The sequence below is a fragment of the Lepus europaeus genome, chromosome 10, assembly GCF_033115175.1.
Source record: "Lepus europaeus isolate LE1 chromosome 10, mLepTim1.pri, whole genome shotgun sequence".
Lineage (NCBI taxonomy): Eukaryota > Metazoa > Chordata > Mammalia > Lagomorpha > Leporidae > Lepus > Lepus europaeus.
In genome coordinates, this window is record NC_084836.1 from 18,967,181 (window position 1) to 18,992,959 (window position 25,779).

The following is a 25,779-nucleotide window of genomic DNA, read 5'->3' on the forward strand; positions in this document are numbered from 1 at the left end:
GTATATAGGCTAGGGTGGAGTTAACTGATCCGGGTTATGGTTGGCTTTGTTTCACATGTAGCTTTCATGCTCCTGGGACCTGTAGACCAGGCAAGACAAGGGTGGAAGCACAAAAGCTCAAGCAGACTCTTGCAAACCCTTCTGAGGGCCAGCCTTAGAACTCGTGTGCTCGGTCTCCTGCTTTTTGTCCCCTGAACACATTAAGCTTGTGTTTGCATTAGGAACTTTATGATGGCTGTTCCATCAGCCTGAAGAACACCACCGCAGACCGTCCTGTGCCCTGCTCATGCTAGTCGTGTAGGTAACACACTCCTCGTCGGGTTTTCCCCACCACCCCACCAGGAGCAGCCTCTTTCCCCAGGTGACTTCTTACTACATTCCCTAGCCTTTCTTTCCTTCTTCTTCTTCTTCTTCTTTTTTTTTTTTTTTAAGTAATACTTTTAGTATCTGTCTGAGATTGTACCATTGTCTTACTTGAAATCTTATTTCTTCCCACTAAATCGTAATCTCTGTGGGAGCAGGGGCCTTTTTGTCTTATTATTCATCACTGTATCTTCAGCCCCTAGAAGCCTGGCATCTTAGAAGTAAGCTGAGTGCAGAAGTGTTTTTTTGCTACTGTCTAAATATGGAAAGGTCACCTGTGGTGAGCAGTTTCTAAATTTGGTCTTAAGAGAAAGATGTGGGCTTAGCTGGTATATGTATCAACTACATACACACATATATCCAATTTTAGACTATATTTTAGAGCCATTTTAAGTTTCAGAAAAATTATGTGTCAAGTACAGAGTGTTGCTAAATACCCCCTCTCTGCCAGCACTATTTCTCCTATTTTTAACATTCTACATCAGTGTGATTGATAACATGTGTTATAATTAATGAAATGATATTGATTCATTTTTGTTAACCCATGTACGAGGATTACATTAAGATTCTTTGTGTTGTGCAATTCCACAGTTTTTTTTTTTTAAGGTATCAGAACTTCTTTGTTCAATATTTTTTTAAGATTTATTTATTTATTTGAAGGGCAGAGTGACAGGAAGTGTCAGAGAGCTCTTCTATCACTGGTTCACTTCCCAAATAGCCAAAATGGCCAGTGCTGAGCCAGGCTGAAGACAGGAGCCACGAATTCCATGTAGGTCTCCTATGTGCGTAGCAGGGACTGAAGCACTTAGGCCACTTTCCACTGCTGTCTCAGGTAGTGGTATCAGAAACAGAGCAACCAGGACTTGACAGACACTCGTGTGTGATGCCTGCATTACAGGTGGAGATTTAACCCTCTCTGCCACAATGCTGGCTCCAAGTCATATACCTCACGTTGCAGTGTAGTACAGAATGGCTTTTTGCCCTAAAAATGCCCTGCCCTGTGTTCTACCTGTTCATCCACCTCCCTTGGCAACTACTGGTCTTTACTCTGCCGGTGGTGTGCCTTTTCCAGAATGTCATGTGGTCGCAATAGCACAATGTGGAACCTTCTCAAACTGGTTTCTTTCATTAGTAACACACATTTAAGTTTCCTCTTTTTGTGGCTTGCTGGCTCATTCCTTCCCAACACTGAATAATAGTCCATTGCGTATTCATTCACCTGTTGGAAGATATCTTGTTTTTCAGTTTGGGACAGTTATAAATGAAGCTTGCCGTGGTTTGAATGTGTCCCCCCGAAATTCATGTGTTGGAAATGTAATCCCAATGTTACAATATTGGGAGGTGGGGCCTAATGAAAGGTGTTCCAGTTATATGGACTCTGCCCTCATGAAAGGATCAGTGCTCCCATGGAAAGGACTTGTAGGAATGGATGTCTTTCTCTCTCTCCCTCTCTCTCTCTCTCTCAAGATTTATTTATTTATTTGAAAGGTATAGTTACAGAGAGGCAGAGAGAGAGAGAAAGAGAGAGATCTTTCATCTGCTGGTTCACTCCCAAATAGCTGCAATGGCTGGAGCTGTGCTGATCCGAAGCCAGGAGCCAGGAGCTTCTTCTGGGTCTCCCATGCAGGTTCAGGGACCCAAGGACTTGGGCCATCCTCCACTGCTTTCCCAGGTCATAGCAGAGAGCTAGATTGGAGGTGGAGCAGCTGGGACTTGAACTGGTGCCCATATGGTATGCCAGCACTGCAGGCAGCGGCTTAACCTGCCTCCCTCCCCGCTCCCCAACCCTGTCTCCATCTCCTTCTCCCTCTTTCTTCTTGCTACCATGTGAGAACATGGTGGTTCTTACCTTCCCCTTTGCCTCCCAGGTTCAGGTGCCTTGTTAGAAGCAGAAAATCCAAACCCTAACCTGTTGACACCTTGACCTTATTTCTATGCCTCCAGAACTGTGAGAAAAAACATTTCTGTTCTTTATCAATTTCTTAGTCTCAGGTATTCTAACAGCATAAAATGGACTGAGACAAATGTTGTACACATTTGTGTGCAGAGTGTTCTATAGGTATAAGTTTTCAACCCAGTTGTGTAAATAAATGCCTAGGAACGTGATTGCTGAGTTATCTAGTACACCTGTGTTCAGCTTTGTGAGACACTGCTGCACTGTCTTCCAAAGTGCCTGTACCATTTGGATTCCACCAAGTGATGAATGAGAATTCCTGTCATTGCACATCTTCACAGCTTGGTTTGGTCAGTGTTCAGATTTTAGCCATTTCATTAGTTGTGTAGTAGATTTCTTTGTTGTTTTAATTTGTAATTCCCAAATGATGTATGATGTTGAGCATCATTCCGTATGCTTATTTGCCATTTTTATGTCTTTGATGAGGTATCTTCAGAACTTTTCCCCATTTTTAATTGAGTTTTTTATTTTCTTATTGTTGAATTTTAGAGTTCTATATATTTTGAATACCAGTCTCATATCAGATGTGTTTTGGAAATATTTTGTCCTACTCTGTTCTTATGTTTTCATTCTTTTAACATAATCTCTGAGAACTGAAATTTGTAATTTTGTTTTTAAAAATTTATTTATTTATTTGAAATACAGAATGACAGAGAGGGAGAGAGAGAGAGAGAGATGCTCATTCTACTGATTCACTCCCCAGATGGCCACAATAACCAGGGCCGGGCCAGATTAAAGCCAGAAGCCAGGACCTCCATCCAGCTCTCTCACATGAATGGCAGGGACCCAAGCATTTAGGCCATCATCTACTGCCTTCCTAGGCACATTAGCAGGAAGTTAGATTAGAAGCAGAGCAGCTGGTACTTGAACTGGCACTCCAATATGGATGCTGTCATTGCAAGTAGATGGCTTAATCCACTATGCCACAACACCAGTCCCTGAAATTTTTAATTTTTTTAAAGATTTATTTATTTGTTTGAAAGGCAGAGTTACACAGAGAGAAGGAGAGGCAGAGAGAGAGAGAGAGAGAGGTCTTCCATCTACTGATTCAGTCCCCAGTTGGCCACGACGGCCAGAGCTGCGGCAATCTGAAGCCAGGAGCCAGGAGCTTCTTCCAGGTCTCCCATGCTGGTGCATGGGCCCAAGGGGATCGGCCATCTTCTACTGCTTTTCCAGGCCATAGCAGAGAGCTGTATGGGAAGTGGAGCAGCCAGGACTTTAACCGGAGCCCGTATAGGATGCTGGCACTGAAGGCGGAGGCTTTACCCGCTATGCTGCAGTGCCAGCCCCTGAAATTTTTTATTTTAAAGAGTCCTGCTGATCAGTTTTTCTTTCCTGGTTTGTGCTCTTGGTGTTAGTAAAATATATATAACATAACATTTGCCATCTTAGCCATTTGTAAGTGTATAACTCATCGACTGGTTATTTTATAATCTTGTGCAACAATCTTTGGCATTTTAAAAACTTTTGCATCAATCCAAACAGAAACTTTATTAAGAAATAACTTCCTGGGGCTGGTGCTGTGGCGTAGCGGTTAAAGCCACCACCTGCAGTGCCGGCATCCCCTATAGGCGCCTGTTCAGGTCCCAGCTGCTCCACTTCTGATCCAACTCTCTACCATGGCCTGGGAAAGCAGTGGAAGATGGTCCAACCCCTTGAGCCACTGCACCAGCATGGGAGACCTGGAGGAGGCTTCTGGCTCCTAGCTTCAGATCAGCGCAGCTCTGTCTGTTGTGGCCATCTGGGGAGTGAACCAACAGATGGAAGACCTCTCTCTCTCTCTTGTGTAACTTTCTCTTTCTCTCTCTGCCTCTGACGTTCAAATAAAATAACATAAATCTTTTTTAAAAAAGTAACTTCTTTTTTTTTTTTTTTTAAATTTTTGACAGGCAGAGTGGACAGTGAGAGAGAGACAGAGAGAAAGGTCTTCCTTTTGCCGTTGGTTCACCCTCCAATGGCCGCCGCGGTAGCGCGCTGCGGCCGGCGCACCGCGCTGTTCCGATGGCAGGAGCCAGGTGCTTCTCCTGGTCTCCCATGGGGTGCAGGGCCCAAGCACTTGGGTCATCCTCCACTGCACTCCCTGGCCACAGCAGAGAGCTGGCCTGGAAGAGGGGCAACCGGGACAGGATCGGTGCCCCGACCGGGACTAGAACCCGGTGTGCCGGCGCCGCAAGGCGGAGGATTAGCCTGTTGAGCCACAGTGCCGGCTTCTTAATTCACCTCTCCCCTCAACTTCTGGTAACCTCTGATCTACTTTCTTTCTCTTTAGAATTGCCTGTTGTGGACATTTCATGCAATGAAATCACTAATATTTGTCATTTTATTGATGTTCTAGCAGTGTGTGCTTACTTTGATATTTCTGTGAGGAACAAAAGACTGGAGCTACCCACTCTACCATTTTGCTGATATCACATTGGCTGAGTAACCTTTTTAGTGATCACACTGCATAATTTTCTGGGACTACATGAAAGAGATCAGGGTCTTGGCTTTCAGTTATACACAGAGACATAGACATTTAAGCAGGTGAGTGATATTGCAGCATATATGCTGTCTTTAAAAGTCATGTGAACAGTTTGCATACAAGTACTGTATAGTCTGGCATGATTTGCATATTTATTTTTTAATTTTTTAAAAAAGATTTATTTATTTATTTGAAAGTCAGAGATAGAGATATCAGTGTTCCATTCTTCCATCCTTCCATCCACTCATTCATTGCCCAGATAGCCACAATGGCAGGGGCTGAGCCAGGCTGTTGCCAGGAGCCAGGAACTTCAACTGAGTCTCTCATGTGGGTGCAAGGCCCAAGCATTTGGGCCATCTTCTGTTGTTTATCCCGGGGCCATTAGCAGAGAGCTGGATCAGAAGTGGGGTAGCTGGTACAGGAACAGGTGCCCACATGGGATGCCAGCATTGTAGGTAGCAGCTTTACCTTCTACACCACAATGCCAGCCCCATGATTTGCATTTAATTTACTCATCAAAACAGTCTTATGAAATGAGTGTATTAATATCTTCATTCTACAAAAGAAGAAACTGAGGATACCAAAGTGCCTTGGTTGTATATTATTGGTAAGTGCCAGATTTAAACTCATGTCTTCTAATTTTAAATCTTTATAATCTTTGCACTGCATATCAGCTATCTTTCTAATTACCTTCCTCATCTCCTTATTTGAAGAATTCCTCTGATAGGAAAGATTTTTGGGTTCTGTCTCTTTCACCAATAAATCTTCAACAAAATTGTCTTGTTTTTATAATTTTAAAAAGTTTAATCATTTGAAGATCTTAGCAATTATATGTAAAAACCTTTTGAAGAACCGTTAGACATTCTAAAAAGTACCGAGGAAAAACATATTTGTTATATGGCATGCGTTCATTTATAAACATGCCAGGGAAACAGTCTGGATCATTGAAGAAGGTTACGTCAGCACATCAGTTTCAGGATGGGTTGAATGACCACATTCATAACTGTGCATTTGACACAGCCAACTCTGTGTAAGTAAGTGTCACAGGAGGCAGCGGAGGGAGTCCGGGCACTGGTTTCAGGCCTGCTCAGTGCTTCCTAGCACAAAACAGCTATACGTGCTGATCCCTTTGTGGGAAATGAGCCATCAGCATATAACACTTGGGCCATCTTCCACTGCTTTCCCCAGGCCGTTAGCAGGGAACTGGATTGGAAGAAGAGCATCCGGGACACAAACAGGCACCCAGCTGAATTGCCGGAAGACTCCTATTTCTCTTCAATGACTCTGCTAATTTTTTTTTTTTTTAATTGTTGACAGGCGGAGTGGATAGTGAGAGAGAGACAGAGAGAAAGGTCTTCCTTTTGACGTTGGTTCACCCTCCAATGGCCGCTGCGGCCGGCGCACCGCACTGATCCGAAGCCAGGAGCCAGGCACTTCTCCTGGTCTTCCATGGGGTGCAGGGCCCAAGCACTTGGGCCATCCTCCACTGCACTCCCGGGCCACAGCAGAGAGCTGGCCTGGAAGAGGGGCAACCGGTATAGAATCCGGCACCCCGACCGGGACTAGAACTGGTGTGCCGGCGCCGCTAATGTTTATTCAGAGAAATCTTGCTTGATACTTTCTTAGAAGGGTTAGATGCTCTATCTTCAGTGTAGCTGTAGCCAGCAATAGACTTCTCCACTAAATTGACCTTAGGGAAGTGGAGAGGTATTGGTCAAAGGGTACATTTCAGTTAGGATGAGTAAGTTCTAGAGATATCTATACTGTACAGAATATTGGATTAAAGAATAATGTATAGTTGAAAATTGCTAAGAGGGTAGATCTTAAGTGTTCTTACCAGGGAGCAAGCATTTGCCTGCATTCTTTATCAAAGTGCCTGGATTTGATTCTAGATTTTTGGCTCCTAACTCTAGCTTTCAGCCAGTGGAAGTGGGATACAGCATCGATGACTGAAGTGATTGGGTTGCTGCCAATCATTTGGGAAACCTAGATAGAATTCCCAGCTCTTGACTTTGACCTACCCTGGCCTTGGCTGTTGTGGGCATTAAGGGAGTGAATCTGTAGATGGGTGTGCTGGCTCTCTTTCTTTCTGTCTTATTAATAAATAAACAGAATTCTCACCACACACACACACACACACAAAGTATGTGAAATGATAAATATGTTGGTTAGCCAAGAAATGAGCTATTGTAGCAAGGCTATAATAAATGGCTTCCTCTGTAGCTAGCTGTGATCATGTGACTGAGTTCTGGTCAGTGGAAACAGAAGTGACAGGTACAGCCTTCCTAATCTCCTTAAAGGAAGTACATGTCTTTTTCCTTTGTGTTGGCTGGAATGAAATCTCGATGAATAGAGCTTCTACAGCCATCTATACAGCAGGGTCTCATTCTAGAAGTGGTAGACTAGGAAGCTGGAAGAAGCCCTGGCAGGAAGGAGGGCATTTAAGAAGAGAAACAGAATGAAAGACATTTGATTATCAGATAGAAGAGGATGAGTTGGCAGAAGAGATGGAAAAGGAACCACCTGAGTGATAGAGTAAAACCAAGAAATGTTTCAAGAAAGAGGCACTGGGCAACCACAGTGAATTGAGTAAGACTGCGAAAATATGATTGATTTAACAACACAGAGGCCTTGGCAAGGCCCCTGAAGTGGTAAGGGCAAAAGTGATTATTGGAGTGGGATGAAGGGTGATTATAGAATAGGAAATGATCTAGAAAGGGACGGAGAATTTGGAGTGGAGGAGTAGACAGACTGGCTGGAGGATTGTGGAGAGAAGAGAAGGCTTTCTAAATAGTGGAATGTGTTTATATGCTAATGGGAATAATCCTTTAGAGAAGAAAAGAGAAAGGAGTCAAGGTCTTGAACATCAGAAAGTATTGAGATCCAGACCAAAGGGACAGATATTAGATGTTTGCAAGGAGGATGATACTTCCTTTCTGGTAAAAGGAATTAGGAAGAAAATGGGGCCAATGTGTGGGTGGACTTACAGATTTGGGATGCAGGTATGAGGGAGCTTGTGTCTAAAACTTTCCATTTTCTCCTGAAATATTTAGCAAGGTCATCAGCTTTCACCTATGAGTGATAATGTCATTATTCCCATTTCTTGTCAGTCCGTTCTGTTCCACCTTATGTTTATTTGCTGTGAGAAGACTTTCCCAAAATTTAGATGAATTGTGTGGCTCCTTTAAAATCCTTCAGTGTTGGGGCCGGTGCTGTGGTGAAGCAGGTTAACAGCTGCCACCTGCAATGCCAGCATCCCTCATGCGTGTCAGTTCAAGACCCGGCTGCTCCACTTCCTATCCAACTCTGTGCTATGGCCTGGGAAAGCAGTAGAAGATGGCCCAAGTCCTTAGGCCCCTGCACCTGCATGGGAGACCCAGAGGAAGCTCCTAACTCCTGGCTTTGGCCGTTGTGGCCAATTGGGAAGTGAACCAGTGTATGGAAGACCTCTCTCTCTCTGCCTCTCCTTCCCTGTGTAACTCTGATTTTCAAATAAATAAATAAATAAATAAATCTTTTTTAAAACAAATCCTTCATTGTCTCTGCTTCCAAAGGCATATGTAGTGTGTCACAGTCAGAGCCCATTTTCCTTTCCCAGCCCCATTTCTCTCTCAGTATCTACCTAACTAGTGCTTTAGATAAAACTGACTACATAGCTGCCCTCAAAATATCTGCCTTTGTTATGCTTCAGCCTGTGAACCCGCCCTTCCAGCCAGCTGGCACTGTCCCTTTCCCCTGCCTAGAGAACTCACGTTTCAAGACCCAATTGGGGGCCGGCGCCATGGCTCACTTGGTTAAGCCTCCGCCTGCGGTGCCAGCATCCCATATGGGTGCTGGGTTCTGATCCCGGTTGCTCCTCTTCCAGTCCAGCTCTCTGCTGTGACCGGGTAGGGGGGAGAGGAAGGGCAGTGGAGGATGGCCCAAGTGCTTGGGCCCCTGCACCCACATGGGAGACCCGAAGGGGGGGGGCACCTGGCTCCTGGCTTTGGATCGGCGCAGCTCCGGCCATGGCGGCCATTTGTGGGGTGAACCAATGGAAGGAAGACCTTTCTCTCTGTCTCTCTCTCATTGTCTATAACTCTACCTGTCAAATAATAATAAAAAGGCCCAATTGGACTATGATAGCCTTTTAGACCTCTCAGATTGTGCAACCTCATTCTAAGCCCAGTGAGACACTTGAGTCTTTAGGCTGTCTAGACTGGGAACTATGGCTTATTCATCTGGGTCTAGCACTGTGTCTGGTGTGTGTTAAGTGCTAAGTAAATGAATGAATGATTTTTGGTTCCTTTACCTGTTCTTTTAGTGATTTCTAACAAAATGAAAAGTTATGTAATACTCTTTTTGTTGCAAAGAAAACATTGCCTCTTTTCTTTTATTTCTAGGTGGTTCTGGAATGGAGCCGGGATCAATACCACGTTTTGTTTGATTCCTATAGAGACAATATTGCTGGAAAATCCTTTCAGAGTCGGTGAGAAGAGATCTATTTTAGAGAGTATCTGTTATTTGTACTTAAGTGATGAGTCATGAGATCATCTGCATCTTAAATGTGACCATGAAGCTTTCTTTCCAAGTTGTAGATACGGTTTAGCATGTTCAAGAATGCACTCTTCTAAAATCTGATTCCCAGAGAGTAACCCCTGCCCTTCCCTACCCCGCAGTCTATTGAGTACTTTAAGCTGATATCACTTTATCTTGCCCCAGCTCTGTGAGATAAAGGGAATTTTTTCCCCCTGTTTTTGATGAATGATACACAGCTGCTTCTGAGCCCTGGCCAGAATTCTGTTGACAGTGCTCTATTAACCAGGGCCACTCCCTAGGTAACCTCCAGGTCTGAACTCCACCCAGATGCTCACCTGATTAGGTTGCCTCTCTGTGGGGGAGGAGCGACAGCCTCACAGGCTGGGTCTTTTCTCTGCTTTCACCCTTTTTTTTTTTTTTTTTTTTTTGATTTATTTATTTATTTGAAAGAGTTACAGAGAGACAGAGGCAGAAGCAGAGAGAGAGGTCTTCCATCCACTGATTCACTCCCCAAAGGCTGCAAGGCCAGAGGTGGGATCCGAAGCCAGGAATCAGGAGCTTCTTCTGGGTGTTCCATGTGGGTGCAGGGGCCCAAGCACATGGACCATCTTCCACTGCTTTCTCAGGCCATAGCAGAGAGCTGGATTGGAAGAGGAGTAGCCGGGACTCTAACTGGTGCCCATATGGGAGGCTGGCACTGCAGGCAGTGGCTTTAGCCACTACGCTGGTCCCACTTTCACCCTTTCTTGTCCTTGGAGATCTTTGTCCTTCCTCACTACATAGGCCACGGAATGGAAGCAGTTTTTTCCAATGTCTTCCTTCCCTTGGTTGCAAAGTAAATCACACAGGTCCTTTTTTGTTATTAAACTACTGTTTATAGCTCCTATTGTTTTATATCATAAAAGCAATATATAAATGTGGGTGTAGGCAGTGGATTCTTCTGTTATGATCATTCTAACTTCAAAAAAATAAAGTTGAGCCCTCTCCTTTTTTAATTCACATTCATGCATTAGCTATTGATTCTTCTTTTCCTTGTACTGACACACAGCTAATCAGTACAAGATAAGGAACAGGAAGTGACCAAAGTAAATGTGGGGTGGGTAGTAAAAGTAGTTAATCCCACAAAAGCCCTCATCTGAATCGTCAGGGGCCATCACTGGAAGCCTCTCTGGATGCTCCATTTTTCTAAGGATAGGTCTCAGATGCTTCTTTATACTATCACTGAACCTGAGCCTAATTAAATTTCAGGGAGTAACTGGTATTGGTTCATGCGTGCTCATAGTAGCTTGTGAGTCTCCTGAGAACCTCTAGACTGCTCGCCATCTACACTGGAAATCCTGCCCCACATAGAGCATTTCCTTGTCTCTCCATTCATGTGTTGTAAGTGTCTTTGTGGTTTCTAGCAAATAAGTAGATTTCAAAATACTAATATGATCTTGAATGTTTCCATAAAGAGGGGCTAGAAGAGTCTTTGAGTTGACCTAAAACTTTACCATTACTTTGTTCTTTAAAGTGCCCTAGGTCAGAGTGGTGTCCCTTCAACAAAGATTGAATCTTGAACCTTACCCTGTTTTAGACCAGTACTGAGCTAATCTCTAACAATCTAGTAGGGAGTCTGTAAGTATCTAGCAAAGCAAAGGAACTCTGCTTCTTAGAGTCTCTTAAAGTAGCAGTTTTCAAAGACCTCAACACCCTTCAGGGGGTCTGCGAAATCAAAAGTCTTTATAACAAATACTAAGATGTTATGTGCACTTCCAACTGCGTTGACATTTGAAGGTGTGAAAGCAAAGGCGGGTAAAATTGCTCATACCTTGCTATGAGTCATTATGTTCTTCACCGCCATGTATTCGCAGGGAAAAGAAGAAAACTAATTACACTTAAAACTGTTCATGATGAAAAAGGCAAAGAAAAAAGAGGAAACAAATAAAATGTTCAGTAAAATGAAGCAGTAAAAATTATTACCTGAATGTATCTGTTGAATGATGAAATAGGAAGTGCACAGAAAGCACTTGACTGCATGGTATTTGTCTTGAGACAAAACACTTTTGTGATTGAGTTGCAAACTCCACTAGTGTTCTTTATGGATCACCATTGTGATTTGAAAGGACAGTTGCCAATGTGATTATTAGATTTGATTATTACCAGATTTTTCCTTGACAATGAACAAAGCAATACTGTCACTTGAACAAAAACAAACGGTAATATTTGTTGCCTATTAGAATTTTGCAGAATTTGCTGTCACAGAGAGGTTAACAGCTTCACAAAATCAAGGCTTTCCTGATTAGATTTGCAGTGTCATCCTTAAAATCTGAATTTTTTTAATATTACATAAGATGAATGAAATGTGTTGACATTGGCATGCCTTCATAACTCAATAAGCTGCTGTTTTCTAGATAATCAGTCAGTTATGTCACAGAACTTTACATGGATGAAAGAGCCATTCAGAGTTCAAGAACAACCAGTAGATTTTAAAACACAAAAAAATTCGGCTGGCGCCGTGGCTCAACAGGCACACCGGGTTCTAGTCCCGGTCGGGGTGCCGGATTCTGTCCCGTTTGCCCCTCTTCCAGGCCAGCTCTCTGCTATGGCCCGGGAGTGCAGTGGAGGATGACCCAAGTGCTTGGGCCCTGCACCCCATGGGAGACCAGGAGAAGCACTTGGCTCCTGCCTTTGGATCAGCGCAGCGCCCCGGCCGCAGCGCCCCGGCCACAGCGCCCCGGCTACGGCGGCCATTGGAGGGTGAACCAACGTCAAAAGGAAGACCTTTCTCTCTGTCTCTCTTTCTCTCTCACTGCTCACTCTGCCTGTCAAAAAAAAAAAAAAAAAAAAAACCACACAAAACAATTTATCAACATGTTTTAAACATTACAACTAATGTTTAGGAAACTACCACTTATTTTGGATTGCAGATTGAACATCCCTAATCAAAAAATGTTCCAAAATCTAAGACTTTCTGAATGCCAACATGACTTTATGCTCCAAAGATTTTGGATATTGGAGCATTTTGGGTTTAGGATTAGGGTTGCTTAACAGGAAAAGTCAGTTTAGATACTATAAAATCTGAAAAACTCCAAAATCACAGCTGCAAGCATTTTGAATAAAAGATAAAGGATAATTAACCTGTAGTCAGGTTTTGTTTGAGCTTGGGTTTTTCCATATACTTCAGATCAAAACAACATGTGGGGACAGATTGAATGCAGAAGATTTGAGATGCTAGCTTTCTTCTATTAAGCCAGAATTTGAAGAGAGTTGCAAAAGTATAAAACAGTGCCTTTCTTCTCAGTGATTTTTTTTTGTTTTAGAAAATAGTTACTTTTATTATAAAAGTTATAAATCTTAATTGTGAAGTTTATTGCTATATTAAAATGAATTAATAAGTATCATCTAAAGATTTATTTATTTATTTATTTAAAAGTTAGAATGACAGAGAGAGGTGGAAAGATAGAGATATCTTCCATCTCCTAGTTCATTCTCCAAATGGCCACAAAACCAGGACCCTGGCCAGGCTAAAGCCTGGAGCCCAGAATTCAATCCAGGTCTCCCATGTGAGGGGCAGAAACCCAACAACTTGGGCTACCATCTCCTGCCTCCCAACTCAGCAGGAAGATGGATTGGAAGCAGAGGAACCAGTACTTGATCTGGCATTGATGTGGGATACAGGCTTCTTAAGTGGTGACTTAACTGTACCACAACGCTCACCTCAAAGTTTTTTTTTAAATGTCTATTTTATTTAAATATGGCCAATGTGGTTACATATAACCTGGAAACAAAACTTCTTGAAATCCTTAATTTTGAGAAACATATGCTAAAAGTAGTAGTTTTCAAACTTTAGTATGTAGGTGAGGGTTTGAGAAAATGTTTCATCCCACCCCAGAATTTCTGAATCTGTAGGTCTTACAGGATTTCTGAGAATTTTCATTTCTAGCAAGTTCCGTGTTGGTGCTAAAGCTGCTAGTCTGGTAAGCACATTCTAAGACCTGCTGAAATAAAGGACTCTTAATGAAAAATAATTTTCCTACTTTTCTAATTTTCATCTTAAACAACAGCTGATTTCCTTAAAGAAAGTTCCAAAATTGATTTTTTTCTGCTGAAACATGAATATTGGGTACCTACTTTGTACCATATGCTGTGCCACATTCTGACAGAGCACAGATGTGTGAATCTTCCCTGAAGGAGCCTCAGACTTATAGAATAGAACAGAAAACGACCCTACTAGAAAATCCAGATTTGGGGTTCAGCAGATTTAATCAAATGTTCTTGTCTTCTTTCTAAAGAATTTTTAGAAATCTTGGTGTGAAATACTTGTCCTAATTTTATTTTTTAAAAATTTCAAAATGTATTTATTGGAGTCAGAAACAAGAAAGGCAGGCAGACAGATGGACAGAGATAGAGCACTGCCATCTATCTCCTGGTTCATCCCTGTAACATGTGGTCCAGACTGAAGCCAGGAGTCAGAAATTCAATCTAGGTCTCTTACATGGGTGGTGGGAGCCCAATTACACGAGCCGTCACTGCCACATCCTGCAGTCTGTGTTGTAGGAAATGAGTCAGGAATGGAGCTGGGTACCAAACTGAGGTACTCTTATAGGAAACTCAGGCATCCTAACCGCCAGGGCCAGTGCCCACTCCTCTCCTAATCTTATTTTATTGTATTTTTAAATATTTATTTATTTACTTGAAAGTCAAGAGTTACAGAGAGAGAGAGAGAGATCTTCCATCCTCTGGTTTACTCCCAAGATGGACCCTATAGCCAGGGCTGGGCCAGACCTAAGCTAGGAGCCAGGACCTGCACCCCAGTCTCCTACGTGGGTGGCAAGGACTCAAACACTTGGACCAAACTCCACTGCTTTTCCCAGACAGTTAACAGGGAGCTGGATGGGAAGTGGAGCAGCCAGTACATGAACCAGCACCCATGTGGGATACTGGCATCTGAGGCAGCACCTTTACCTGAGATGCCACAAAGCTTACCCCTTCCCTCCATTTTAGCTTGCACTAAAATGTAGTTGGATTTGTATGCAGGTATGTCAAAATGAGTCATATGTAACGTATCTTGTGTCCTAATATATTTTGAATACCATAATGTTTATAGAAAGCTCATTTTTTGCTAGTTTGCCCTGAATGAAAAAATAAAAAATCAATAATGAATGAATATGCGAATTGCTTACTGTGAATAGCTGTGCAGCACCAAAAATCAGTCTGTGACATACTTAATCATCTGTAAGATGTGGGTGTTGAATTAAATGTGAAATCTCTTCAACTCTTTGGTTCTAAGATACTATTTAAATTCTATATTTTTAACCTATTTATAAAAGTAGAACCAAGGAACTACAAGGGCACTTCAAAAAGTGTGGAAAAATGAAAGTAAAAGATAATTTTATTTTGGTGCAACACATTTTTTAAATGTAGGCCTAGTTTTTTCATAATATGTATTTTCCATGAACTTTTTGAAGTTCCATTTTATTAAATGACTTTAATATTCACTTAAAAGTAACCTGTGATTAAAATAAATTGTATCAGTGTCACTTCTGCTTTGGTTCTGAGTCAGAAATGAGTTAGTCTTTAGCTCTAAGATGAAGCCTTCCTTCTCATCAGGGAACCAAGTTAGTGGTCTGGTGGTTAGAATGAAAGCTCAGTCTCCCAGCGACCATGTCCATTGGTGGCTAAATAACTGACTCATTGACCTTGAGAAGATCACAGGATCTCCTTCATGTTTTCAGTTTCACCAGAGAATTAAATTTATCATACAACAAAGCCTTATTAGAGCCAATGTCTGTAAATGAATAATATACTCATGTTGATTTCCTCAATTAAATGTATCTGTGGGTATCTCTTGAGTCAATAAAAAAAAAAAAACTTTAACAACAAATCATTACTTTTACAAGAAACTTCAGAAAAATATAGTCCTCCCACACTCCATGCCCTTTAACTTTTTCTTTTCTAAATATGTCAGTTAAGCAGTTTTTAAAAAGATCTCTTTTTAGTCTGAGCATAGATCACCTAGGAAGAGGTTGGGAATGAGATGACCACGAATAATTTACATAATGGACAATGTGAAGCAGATAATTTTTTTTGCTTTTTTGTGGAAGATAATGATATATATTCTGAAGGAATGGCAGAGTTATTTGTGTAACAAAGGTATTAAGTCCCACCCATGGACCAGGCACTGCTTGAGGCTTTTAGGCATATAGAGATGTCCTGGGTTGGGAGGCATCAAGGTTTGAGCAGACTGTAGCATTAAACACGGCCAGATCTTCATCATGGTCTGGTACTTGTTCTCGAAAATTCTAATTTGTTTCTTAAGTTTGGTTGCTATTTGTTGCCCACTCACTCATTTGCTAAACTATGAGAATGTGGACCCAATTTCTAATCTAGATTGAGATTCCAGGACCCTGCCCCTCAACAGTTTTCTAAATGAAGCAATGTCAGCTCCCTTATAGGTTGGTTATGAGAATCAAATGGTGTAAATTACATGGAATGTCCAGATTACTACAACTCATAGCAAAGGTACTTCACAAATATTATCCTCCCAGCTCCAGTTTGAAACATGCAGCTCTATGATATATGTCATGGTTAGGTTACCCTTTCATTGACTTTTCATGACCTCTAAGTTTAAACTCCATTATACTCTTATTCCCAAATATACTGGAAAAATGCATATGAGCCAGAGGATTTGTGGGTTTTCTGTAGGCTCTGTCTGCCCATGCCGATCGATGTGGTTTACACCTGGGTGAACGGGACAGATCTTGAACTACTGAAGGAACTGCAGCAGGTCAGAGAGCAGATGGAGGAGGAGCAGAAAGCAATGAGGTAAAAGGGGTTTTGCAAACAACACACACATAGTCCTGTGAGCACAAGTGTACTTTGAAAAGGCAATAGTGATTTTTCACAGTGCTGTCCAGATAAAACTCTGCCTCTTAGATTCATGCCATTATGATATTAAGGCAGTTTATCTGATCCTTGTTTCTTGGTGCCCAAGGAGGACTCAGCCACTTGTGTCAGATGTGGTCCTCACTTTGTTGATGGCTGTTTTATGAATCAGCTGCTCTGGTGATGGCGTGGTCTCCAAAGAGCCTAAAGGTTGGAGAGCTTCCTGATGGAGCCCTGGGCTTCATGCTCACTCAGTCCCAGTCCCAGATTTCACCTCTAAATGAAATAAGCTTCATTATGCAAAATAGTAAGACAGATTATTCCCTTGAAAACTAAAATGGATCTACAGATTGATTTCTATTAGAAAAAGGCAATAAAAAGTGTATGCTTTTAGTGTCAGGTCATGGACATTACTTAATGTATGACTTTAATCACCTTATTTGCTTTATCTGGGAAAGATACACTGGCCTCCGGGAGTACCTCCCCAACCATTTCTTTATAAATGCCATGAGTGTACCTCAGCTTCATTGGCCACCCAATACTGTAACAAGTTATATCTGTCTGTGATGGAGGCTATAAGACCTTTGTAAGTACTTGGTACCATGTTTACTAGTAAAAGTTTAATATTTTAAGTAAACCATCTTGGTTATAGGAGAGGTACAATTTTGTTGACAGTATTTCATTGGAACCTAATTTATTATGTACTTTAGTTCTCATAGCGTCTAGCAGTATGTTAATTACAGTGGAGTAACCAAGAAAATCAACTTGTTAGTCCCTCTTATGCACATTTGGGTCTAGCATTAGCTCATACATATGGTATAAACTCTGTTTCTTTTTTTTTTGTCAGAGAACTCCTTGGGAAGAACACAACAGAACCAACTAAAAAGAGGTAAGCATTTTGATTTTCTCTCAAGAATAAAAATTGAAGAGCTGAAGTGAAAATTTCAGAGTACTACATTTTTGTGGGTACACAGTATTTTGTATTTACTCAGTTGCTCATATTCAGTTCCTCTTCTGCTAGTTTTTGACCCCTAAACTGAGTGTGTCCATTAAGTGGGAAATTTTGCAGTGCTGAAATTGTGGCTGTTCTGAACTCTGGTTCTTTGAATTTTAACTAATCAAAGCTTTATTAGTTTTGGAAAAGTTAGAGCACCCAGGTTTTTCTTTTCCAGTTCCCATGAATCTGTCCTGGTACATTGTTTTATTGGCCCACTTAAACTCTAACATATGTCTGCTTCTCCATCAGTAAAATGTATAAACATGACCTATTACATGTTCAATATGTATTTTCTTATCTTTAAAGCTGTCACATTGTATGTCTTGTGTTTAAGGACCTGGTCAGGGGATTTAGCAATGACAAGAATTGGATCTATCCTTCATGCTAGATACGTGTTTTGAGTCATCTTTGACTCTGATATGTTCTAAAAACAAGACTGTCTCAGTGACAAGCAGAATTCTCTGCTAACTGCCACTTCCATACTTTATCAGTAGGCTTGAAAAGATATTTATTCATGGAGATGATCTTGAGAAATTGTAAGATTATCATCTCTTTATTTATGTAGCTATATTTATAAATTATACTAATGTTAATACTAGTTTTTTCTCAATGATAAATTATTTAAATAAATAATGGTATAACATTACAGAAAGGTTTCTTAGAAAGGGAAAAGTAGCCGGCGCCGCGGCTCACTAGGCTAATCCTCCGCCTTGCGGCGCCGGCACACCGGGTTCTAGTCCCGGTCGGGGCACCGGTCCTGTCCCGGATGCCCCTCTTCCAGGCCAGCTCTCTGCTGTGGCCAGGGAGTGCAGTGGAGGATGGCCCAAGTGCTTGGGCCCTGCACCCCATGGGAGACCAGGAGAAGCACCTGGTTCCTGCCATTGGATCAGCGCGGTGCGCCGGCCGCAGCGCGCCGGCCACGGCGGCCATTGGAGGGTGAACCAACGGCAAAGGAAGACCTTTCTGTCTGTCTCTCTCTCTCTCACTGTCCACTCTGCCTGTAAAAAAAAAAAAAAAAGAAAGGGAAAAGTAAAAATTTTCATTATTCTATGATCCCTTACTCAACTATTATTTTTATCCTTTCATGCACATTTTAATCCTTATAGTATATAATCATTGTGTGGTTATGTGTCCTTTATAATTTTATTCTTTTTTGAAGGTTTACTTATTTATTTGAAAGTCAGAGTTACACAGAGAGGGAAAGAAGGAGGTCTTCTATCCACTGGTTCACTCCCCAGTTGTTTGCAATGGCCAATTGAGCTGCGTCGATCTGAAGCCGGGAGCCAGGAGCTTCTTCCTGGTCTCCCACATGGATGCAGGGGCCCGAGGTCTTGGGCCGTCTTCTACGCTTTCCCAGGCCATAGCAGAGAACTGGATCGGAAGTGGAGCAGCCAGGACTCGAACCAGCGCCCACGTGGGATGCTGCTGGCACTGCAAGCGGCAGCTTTACCTGCTACACCACAGCGCTGGCCCTCCTTTATAATTTTATGTAATCGTAAATATTTCTGTTTTAACACCTTAACTTCATGCTTCATACTTTTCCACCTTAATAGCCGTATAATCTGTAACGTGACTATACTTACTTGACCAAGTGTTGAGCTTTTCTATATTTTTCACTATTGTAAATATTTTGTGGTATTTATATTTGAGCCTGTGGCATTTTCTGTGTGTGGGTTTGTTTGTTTTTTCTATTTTCCCTCTTGCTTATACCAGATGTTTGGAAGTATGACTACAGAGGAAGAAGCATATATATGTTTTTGTGAATCTGAATAAGTACATTTGTATATTATACATAATATATATTTATTACCAAATTGCTTCCCCAAAGGGTTTGACAGCAGCAGAGTTTGCAAGGATAGGTTTATTGTACTTGACTAGCATTGAATCATCATCTTGTGAGGGGTGGTATTTAGTAACCAAAAGGTGATATCCCATTGTGTACTTTTGTATTCCTTTTCATTATTAGGGAGGTTGAACATTATTATATATTGTTAAGCTAGGTGTAGTTCCCACTTTGTGAATATTCTAACCATGTCCTTTGCCCTTGTGTTTGTTCAGGTAATATGCTTATTCTAGGAATTTTTTATATTCATATAGAAAAACTTCATATAAGTAGTGTCATATCCAAAGTATTTATTTATATTCTGGCGGGAATTGGTAAATTGTATCTTGTAAGATGACATTCAGTTAACCAGAATCTATCTATTCCATAATCTGCCCAATAGTGAACTTCATTGCAATTAAAAATAATCTTTAAAAATGTTGGTAATTAAGTTCTTAATTTTTTGTGCACTTTTGAATTAGTAAATTTCAGAGGCAATGTTTGTTTATTAATAGTATTTTGAAAGCTCTATCTTTAGAGTTGGACTTTAGTTAAATAATTTTAGACCATACTTACCTAACTTACTAAGTTTTTGTCTTGAGATAAATTTCCTCATAAAATATTATGATTTTTTTTATAGGCCGTAGACTAGGATCTGTGGTATCAACATAAGTGGTATTAACAGAGTTTTCATTGTTGACTGAATGTCAAGAATGCAGCTATGAGCATGTTGGTGTTTCTTTTCAGTGAGAAGCAGTTGGAATGTTTGCTGACACACTGCATTAAGGTGCCAATGCTTGTCCTGGATCCAGCCCTGCCAGCCAACAGCACCCTGAAGGACCTGCCATCTCTTTATCCTTCTTTCCATTCTGCCAGTGACATCTTTAATGTTGCAAAACCAAAAAACCCTTCTACTAATGTCTCAGTTGTTGTTTTCGACAGTACTAAGGATGGTAAGATCATTTTATGAATGTTTTAAAATCATCTTATTGGAAGTTTGAATAACACAATCCTGAGTGGAATGGAAATGATTCACTTTTAAACAAATGTCTGAAGAGTGGACATTTGGTATAGCAGTTCAGACACCACGGGATACCTATACACATTGGACTACCTGGGTTTGACTCCCAGTTCTGCTTCTGATTCCCACTTCATGCTAATGCACATCATGGAAGGCATTGGTGATGGCCTAGGTATTGTGTCCCTGCTACCTCTGCAGTAGACTTGGATTGAGTTCCCAGTCCTGGTTTGTCCTGACCCAGCCTGGGTTATTGCAGACATTTGGGGAGTGAACCAATAGATGGGAGGTCTATCTATTTGATTCTCTTTCTGTCTGTCTGTCTGTCTCTCTCTCTCTCTCTCTGCCTTTCAAATAAAATAATTGATTCCTATCCTGGACAAAGAGAAATATCTGATGGACTGAAAACACACAGAGAGAAGCAAATGAGCTGCCCTGGTATGTCAGCCTTCACCTTAGACAGGGATTGCATGTATTTTACTCCATGTAATGCACATTTGTACCTTTCTGTGCTGTGGAGAGGAGCATCAGTCTTCAATCTGGTACTCACCATCACCTTTGAGAGGGGATTAGACTGTGAAAGCAGTCTAATCATGAGTTCGTGCCTAATAAAAGAAGCCCCAGAGAACTCTGCTCTGCACCTTTGGAGATTACAATAAGAAAATTGCTGTCTGTGTCCTGGAAGTGACCCTCACCCGACTGACTACCAACATGTTCCTAGACTTCCAGCCTCCAGACATGTGAGAAATAGATTTGTGTTGTATATAAGACAACAAATGATTTGACCAGATAGTGAAATGAAAATTTTAATTTTTTTTTATTTGACAGGTAGTTATAGACAGAGAGAGAGACAGAGAGAAAGGTCTTCCTTCTGTTGGTTCAGCCCACAAATGGCCGCCACAGCCGGCGCTGCGCTGATCCGAAGCCAGGAGCCAGGTACTTCCTCCTGATCTCCCATGCTGGTGCAAGGTTCCAAGCACTTGGACCATCCTCCACTGCCCTCCCGGGCCACAGCAGAGAGCTGGCCTGGGAAGAGGAGCAACTGGGACTAGAACCTAGCGTCCATATGGGATGCCAGCACTGCAGGCAAAGGATTAACCAAGTGAGCCACGGTGCCAGCCCCAAAATTTTAATTTTTGGTATAAAACTGTACCCATATTGGCCAGCGCCATGGCTCACTTGGCTAATCCTCCTCCTGCAGCGCTGGCACCTCGGGTTCTAGTCCTGGTTGGGGCACTGGGTACTCCTCTTCTAGTCCAGCTCTCTGCTGTGGCCCGGGAGGGCAGTGGAGGATGGCCCAAGTACTTGGGCCCTGCACCCACATAAGAGGCCAGGAGGAAGCACCTGGCTCCTGGCTTCGGATCGGCATAGCTCCAGCCATAGCGACCATTTGTGGGCTGAACCAACGGAAGGAAGACCTTTCTTTCTGTCTCTCTCTCATTCTCTGTAACTCTCTCTCTCTCACTGTCTAACTCTGCCTGGCAAAAATAAATAAATAAATAATAAAAGAAAGAACTGTACCCATATCCTCAGAAAAGCCATCTTCCTATTGGCCAGTGAACTGTGAGCCCATGCTTGTGTCTCTTGCCCTGGCCTCTTGTCTTATTCCTTCTCTGCATTTAACATCCCCACGAGGAGGCTCTGTGGCCTTTACTTGTGGAACATGAAAGCTGCCATGTGACTAACATCATTGAGTTCGTTCTCAAGCTTCCATTCTGTTAGCACCATACCCCTCAGTTTAAATCTCTGAAAACATTTTTGACCCCTTTTTATTTTTTAACCCCTTAACTATAATTAACCTCATTCCATCACTTGTATTTGTTTTTGGCAAATGATTCTTTTTTTTTTTTTTTAAGATTTATTTATTTATTTTCAAAGAGTTACAGAGAGAGGGGAGGGGGAGGGAGAGAGAGAAAGAGATCATCTGTTGGTTCTCTTCCCAGTTGACTGTAGCAGCCAGCACTGGGCCAGGCTGAAGCCAAATACCTCAGCCATCTTTTGTTGCTTTTTCCAGGCGATTAGCAGGGAGCTGGATCGGAAATGGAGCAGCTGGGACATGAACTGGCACTCACATGGGATTCTGGCATCAAAGGCAGCCACTTTGCCCACTAGACCTCAGCACTGGCCCCTGATAAATGATTCTTAGAATCTTACCTTACTCATCCCTTGCTTCTACACCAGTCTGAATTCCTCCCCACAAACTCCAGTAATAAAGTCCTGGCTGCTCTGTTTTTACCTACAGAGTTCTCCTTGGTCTGTCTAGCACACAGCTGTCAACTGTAAATCAAAACTCTGATTTTATTGGTTTATCTTCCATTTGAAGAGAAAGTGTAGTAGTAGTATGTGTGTGTTTTTTCTTTAAAGATTTATTTATTTATTAACTTGAAAGAGTTAGAGAGAGGCAGAGGCACAGAGAGAGAGAGAGAGAGAGAGACTGTCTTCCATCTGCTGGCTTACTCCGCAATTGGCTGCAATGGCTGGAGCTGAGCTGATCTGAAGCCAGGAGCTTCTTCCTGGTCTCCCATGTGGGTGCAGGGGCCCAAGGACTTGGTCCATCTTCTGCTGCTTTCCCAGGCCATAGCAAAGAGCTGGAACAGCCAGGACTTGAACTGGCATCCATATGGGATGCTGGCACAGGTGGTGGCTTTACCTGCTATGCCACAGTGCCAGCCTTGTGTGGTGTTTGTTTTGGACATGAATACAGACTCCTGTTCCTGGTGTTCAGTATTCATCATTAATTGTTTAACTTCTGCCTGTTAACCCCCACATCCCTGCACATGGTCTTCTGTAGCTGTGCATGTCTTCACATACATATGGCCCAGAGCCTTGGCTAGTGCTGCATCTCTCCTTTGCCTTCTTTTCCTTAGTTCATCTTCATTCTTTCCAGCCCATCTCAAGTTGTGTCTCCTCCATGAAGCTCCTGGGGCTCATATGTTCCCAGAGGTTTCATTTATTTTTTTGTTTTGTTTTCCTGTCATCTAACTCATAACTTAGTTTATTTTTTTAAAGATTTATGTATATATTTGAAAGTCAGAGTTACAGAGAGAGAGGGAGAGACACAGAGAAGGGATCTTCCATCTGCTGGTTCACTCCCCAAATGGCCGCACTAAAGCCAGGGCTGGGCCACACTAAGGCCAGGAGCCAGGAGCTTCTTCTGGGTCTCCTACGTGGATGCAGTGCCCCTAGTACTTGGGCTATCTCTTACTGCTTTTACCAGACATTAACAGGAAACTGGATTGGAAGTGGAGCTGCTGGGACTTGAACTGGCACCCATATGGGATGCTTCACCTGCTTTGCCACAATGTTGGCCTTGTAACTTAGTTTTTGATCACACAGGACTTTAAGATGTTCTTTTATAATTTTTTTATTGAACAAAAACCTTACCACTATTTTTTTATTGTGAACTTTATCTAATATAATGCTGGCTCCCTGGTAGTTAACAAGTTATTTTTAGTTTGAAAGGGAGCATTAACCTTTTTAAGTTTGGCTCTCTCTCATTTCACACTGTCGATCTGTTCCTAAACTGCTTTCTACTTCAACAGTCCAACCCTGTGGCCTGGATCTGTGACTTCTCGTTTGAGTGGTTTTTCTTGTCAAGCTTAAATAGCTTTTGATTTATAGGAAATTATTTCCTCCTGTGGCAATTTATCTTCCCTCTGAGTTAAACTGACTTCTAAAAGGAGGTACACACTGCTTCCTTGTAACTTTCTCACACTGGTTAAAGATATACCCTTCTGATCATATAGAATTAATGGAATCCCTCTCCCTTGTGACATTTTTCCCCCATTCTTGTTCATTCAGCTGTCTTTTTATTAAAAAAAAAAAAAAGATTTATTTATTTGAAAGAGTTACACAGAGAGAGGAGAGGCAGAGAGGGAGAGAGAAGTCTTCCATCTGATGGTTCACTCCCCAATTGGCTGCAACGGCTGGAGCTGCACCGATCTGAAGCCAGGAGCCAGGAGCTTCTTCTGGGTCTCCCATGCAGGTGCAGAGGCCCAAGGACTTGCGCCACCTTCTACTGCTTTTTCAGGCCATAGCAGAGAGATGGATCAGAAGTGGAGCAGCTGAGTCTTGAACCAGCGCCCATATGTGATGCCGGTGCTTCAGGTCAGGGAATTAACCCACTGCGCCACAGCACCGGCACCTTAGCTGTCTCTTGGAGGCTTGTATGCATCCCAGTTTTCTCTTCTCAGATTCCACTGAGAAGCTGTCAGCTGGGAGTGAACATTCTGTTTTGGTGTGGTTGAGTTTCTGTAGGGAGAGCAGGACTAGTTGTTCAGTAAATGCTTATTAAGTGCCTACAGCATGAGAGAGAGGTAGATATGAAGATAGTTGTGAATATCAGATATGATTGGATAAACAGCCTTGCCCTCATCGAGTTTACATGTTAGTAGAAAGAGGCAATCAATAAAGCAAATAACTCAGTTACACAGTTTGTGGAAGTGTGGTACAGAAAAACAGCAGGGGAAGAAAGAGGGGACCTGTCAGCTGGGGGGAAAGGGATTGGCAGTTCTAATTTGGGTTTTAAGAGCAGGCCTCACCAAGAAGGTACTTTTTGAGTGAAAGTGGGAAGAGGATGAGGGAGGCAGCATGAATATCTGGGGAAAGTGATCTGGGCAAGTAGAATACCCAGTACCAAGGCCCTGAAGCCCAATGTGTCTGGCATGTTTGAAGAAGGCCACAGAGGTCAGTGTGTCTGGAATGGACTGAACAAAGGAGCGAGGAAAAGAGATGAGCCTTAAGAGGTAATGCGGCACCAAAAGGTATAGGGCCAGATAGCCATGGCACAGACTGTAACTCGAATGTGATGAGGAATCAATGGAGGATTTTGAGTAGAGAAGTGATGGGATCTGATTTGTGTTCCTGAGAATCAGTCTGGCTGCTGTGGTGAGGAACAAAAGTTAAACCATTTAGGCAAGAGGGAAGGTGACTCAGAACAGGGTGATGCAGTGAAGGTGACAAGTGTTGGGATTCTGAACATTTTGTAGGTCAACTCAACAAGGTTTCCTAATGAGCTGGTGCTGAGGAGCATCAGTTTTTTATTCTGACTACTTTATATTTCTGTTTAAAAGCACAAAAAATGCAGTGGGAAATTAGCACATTGTTGACTCATTGAACTCATTGTCAACTGAAACTAAGACTTTTCTTAGAAAACATACATGGGCCAGCGCCGTGGCTCAACAGGCTAATCCTCCGCCTTGCGGCGCCGGCACACCGGGTTCTAGTCCCGGTTGGGGCGCCGGATTCTGTCCCAGTTGCTCCTCTTCCAGGCCAGCTCTCTGCTATGGCCCGGGAAGGCAGTGGAGGATGGCACAAGTCCTTGGGCCCTGCACCCGCATGGGAGACCAGGAGAAGCACCTGACTCCTGGCTTCGGATCAGCGCGATGCGCTGGCCGCAGCGGCCATTGGATGGTGAACCAACGGCAAAAAGGAAGACCTTTCTCTCTCTCTCTCTCTCTCTCACTATCCACTCTGCCTGTAAAAAAAAAAAAAAGAAAAGAAAAAAGAAAAGAAAACATACATGTGCTAGGAGTTGGGACCATGAAAAGAATGTTTACCACAGGTTCATTTATTACTTTGGGTCTAGAACTTGGTTTTGTTTTTTGATACTGACAAGAATGATGCAATACTAGAAAAATTTTGGAAGATACTGTCAGTTTTACCTTTAAGTTGAGAATTTGGTGTTTCTATATTTTGTTTTCAGTAAAATTTTGTAAGTTTCAAAAAAAACCCATACATGTGCCAGTACTCAAATTTCTCTTTTTGAAATAAATTTTTG

General features: G+C 42.3%; 1 protein-coding gene across 2 annotated transcripts in view; it reads left to right on the forward strand.

Annotated features, from left to right (window-relative positions):
• The window catches only part of GNPTAB (N-acetylglucosamine-1-phosphate transferase subunits alpha and beta), an 88,694-nt gene that overhangs the window by 14,182 nt on the left and 48,733 nt on the right, over nt 1–25,779 (forward strand). For both annotated transcript variants that reach the window (XM_062203038.1, XM_062203039.1), the window contains exons 2-5: nt 9,161–9,246; nt 15,984–16,103; nt 17,011–17,052; nt 19,730–19,935. In XM_062203038.1, coding sequence (XP_062059022.1) covers nt 9,161–9,246; nt 15,984–16,103; nt 17,011–17,052; nt 19,730–19,935 — 454 coding nt within the window. The remainder of the gene's footprint in view (nt 1–9,160; nt 9,247–15,983; nt 16,104–17,010; nt 17,053–19,729; nt 19,936–25,779) is intronic.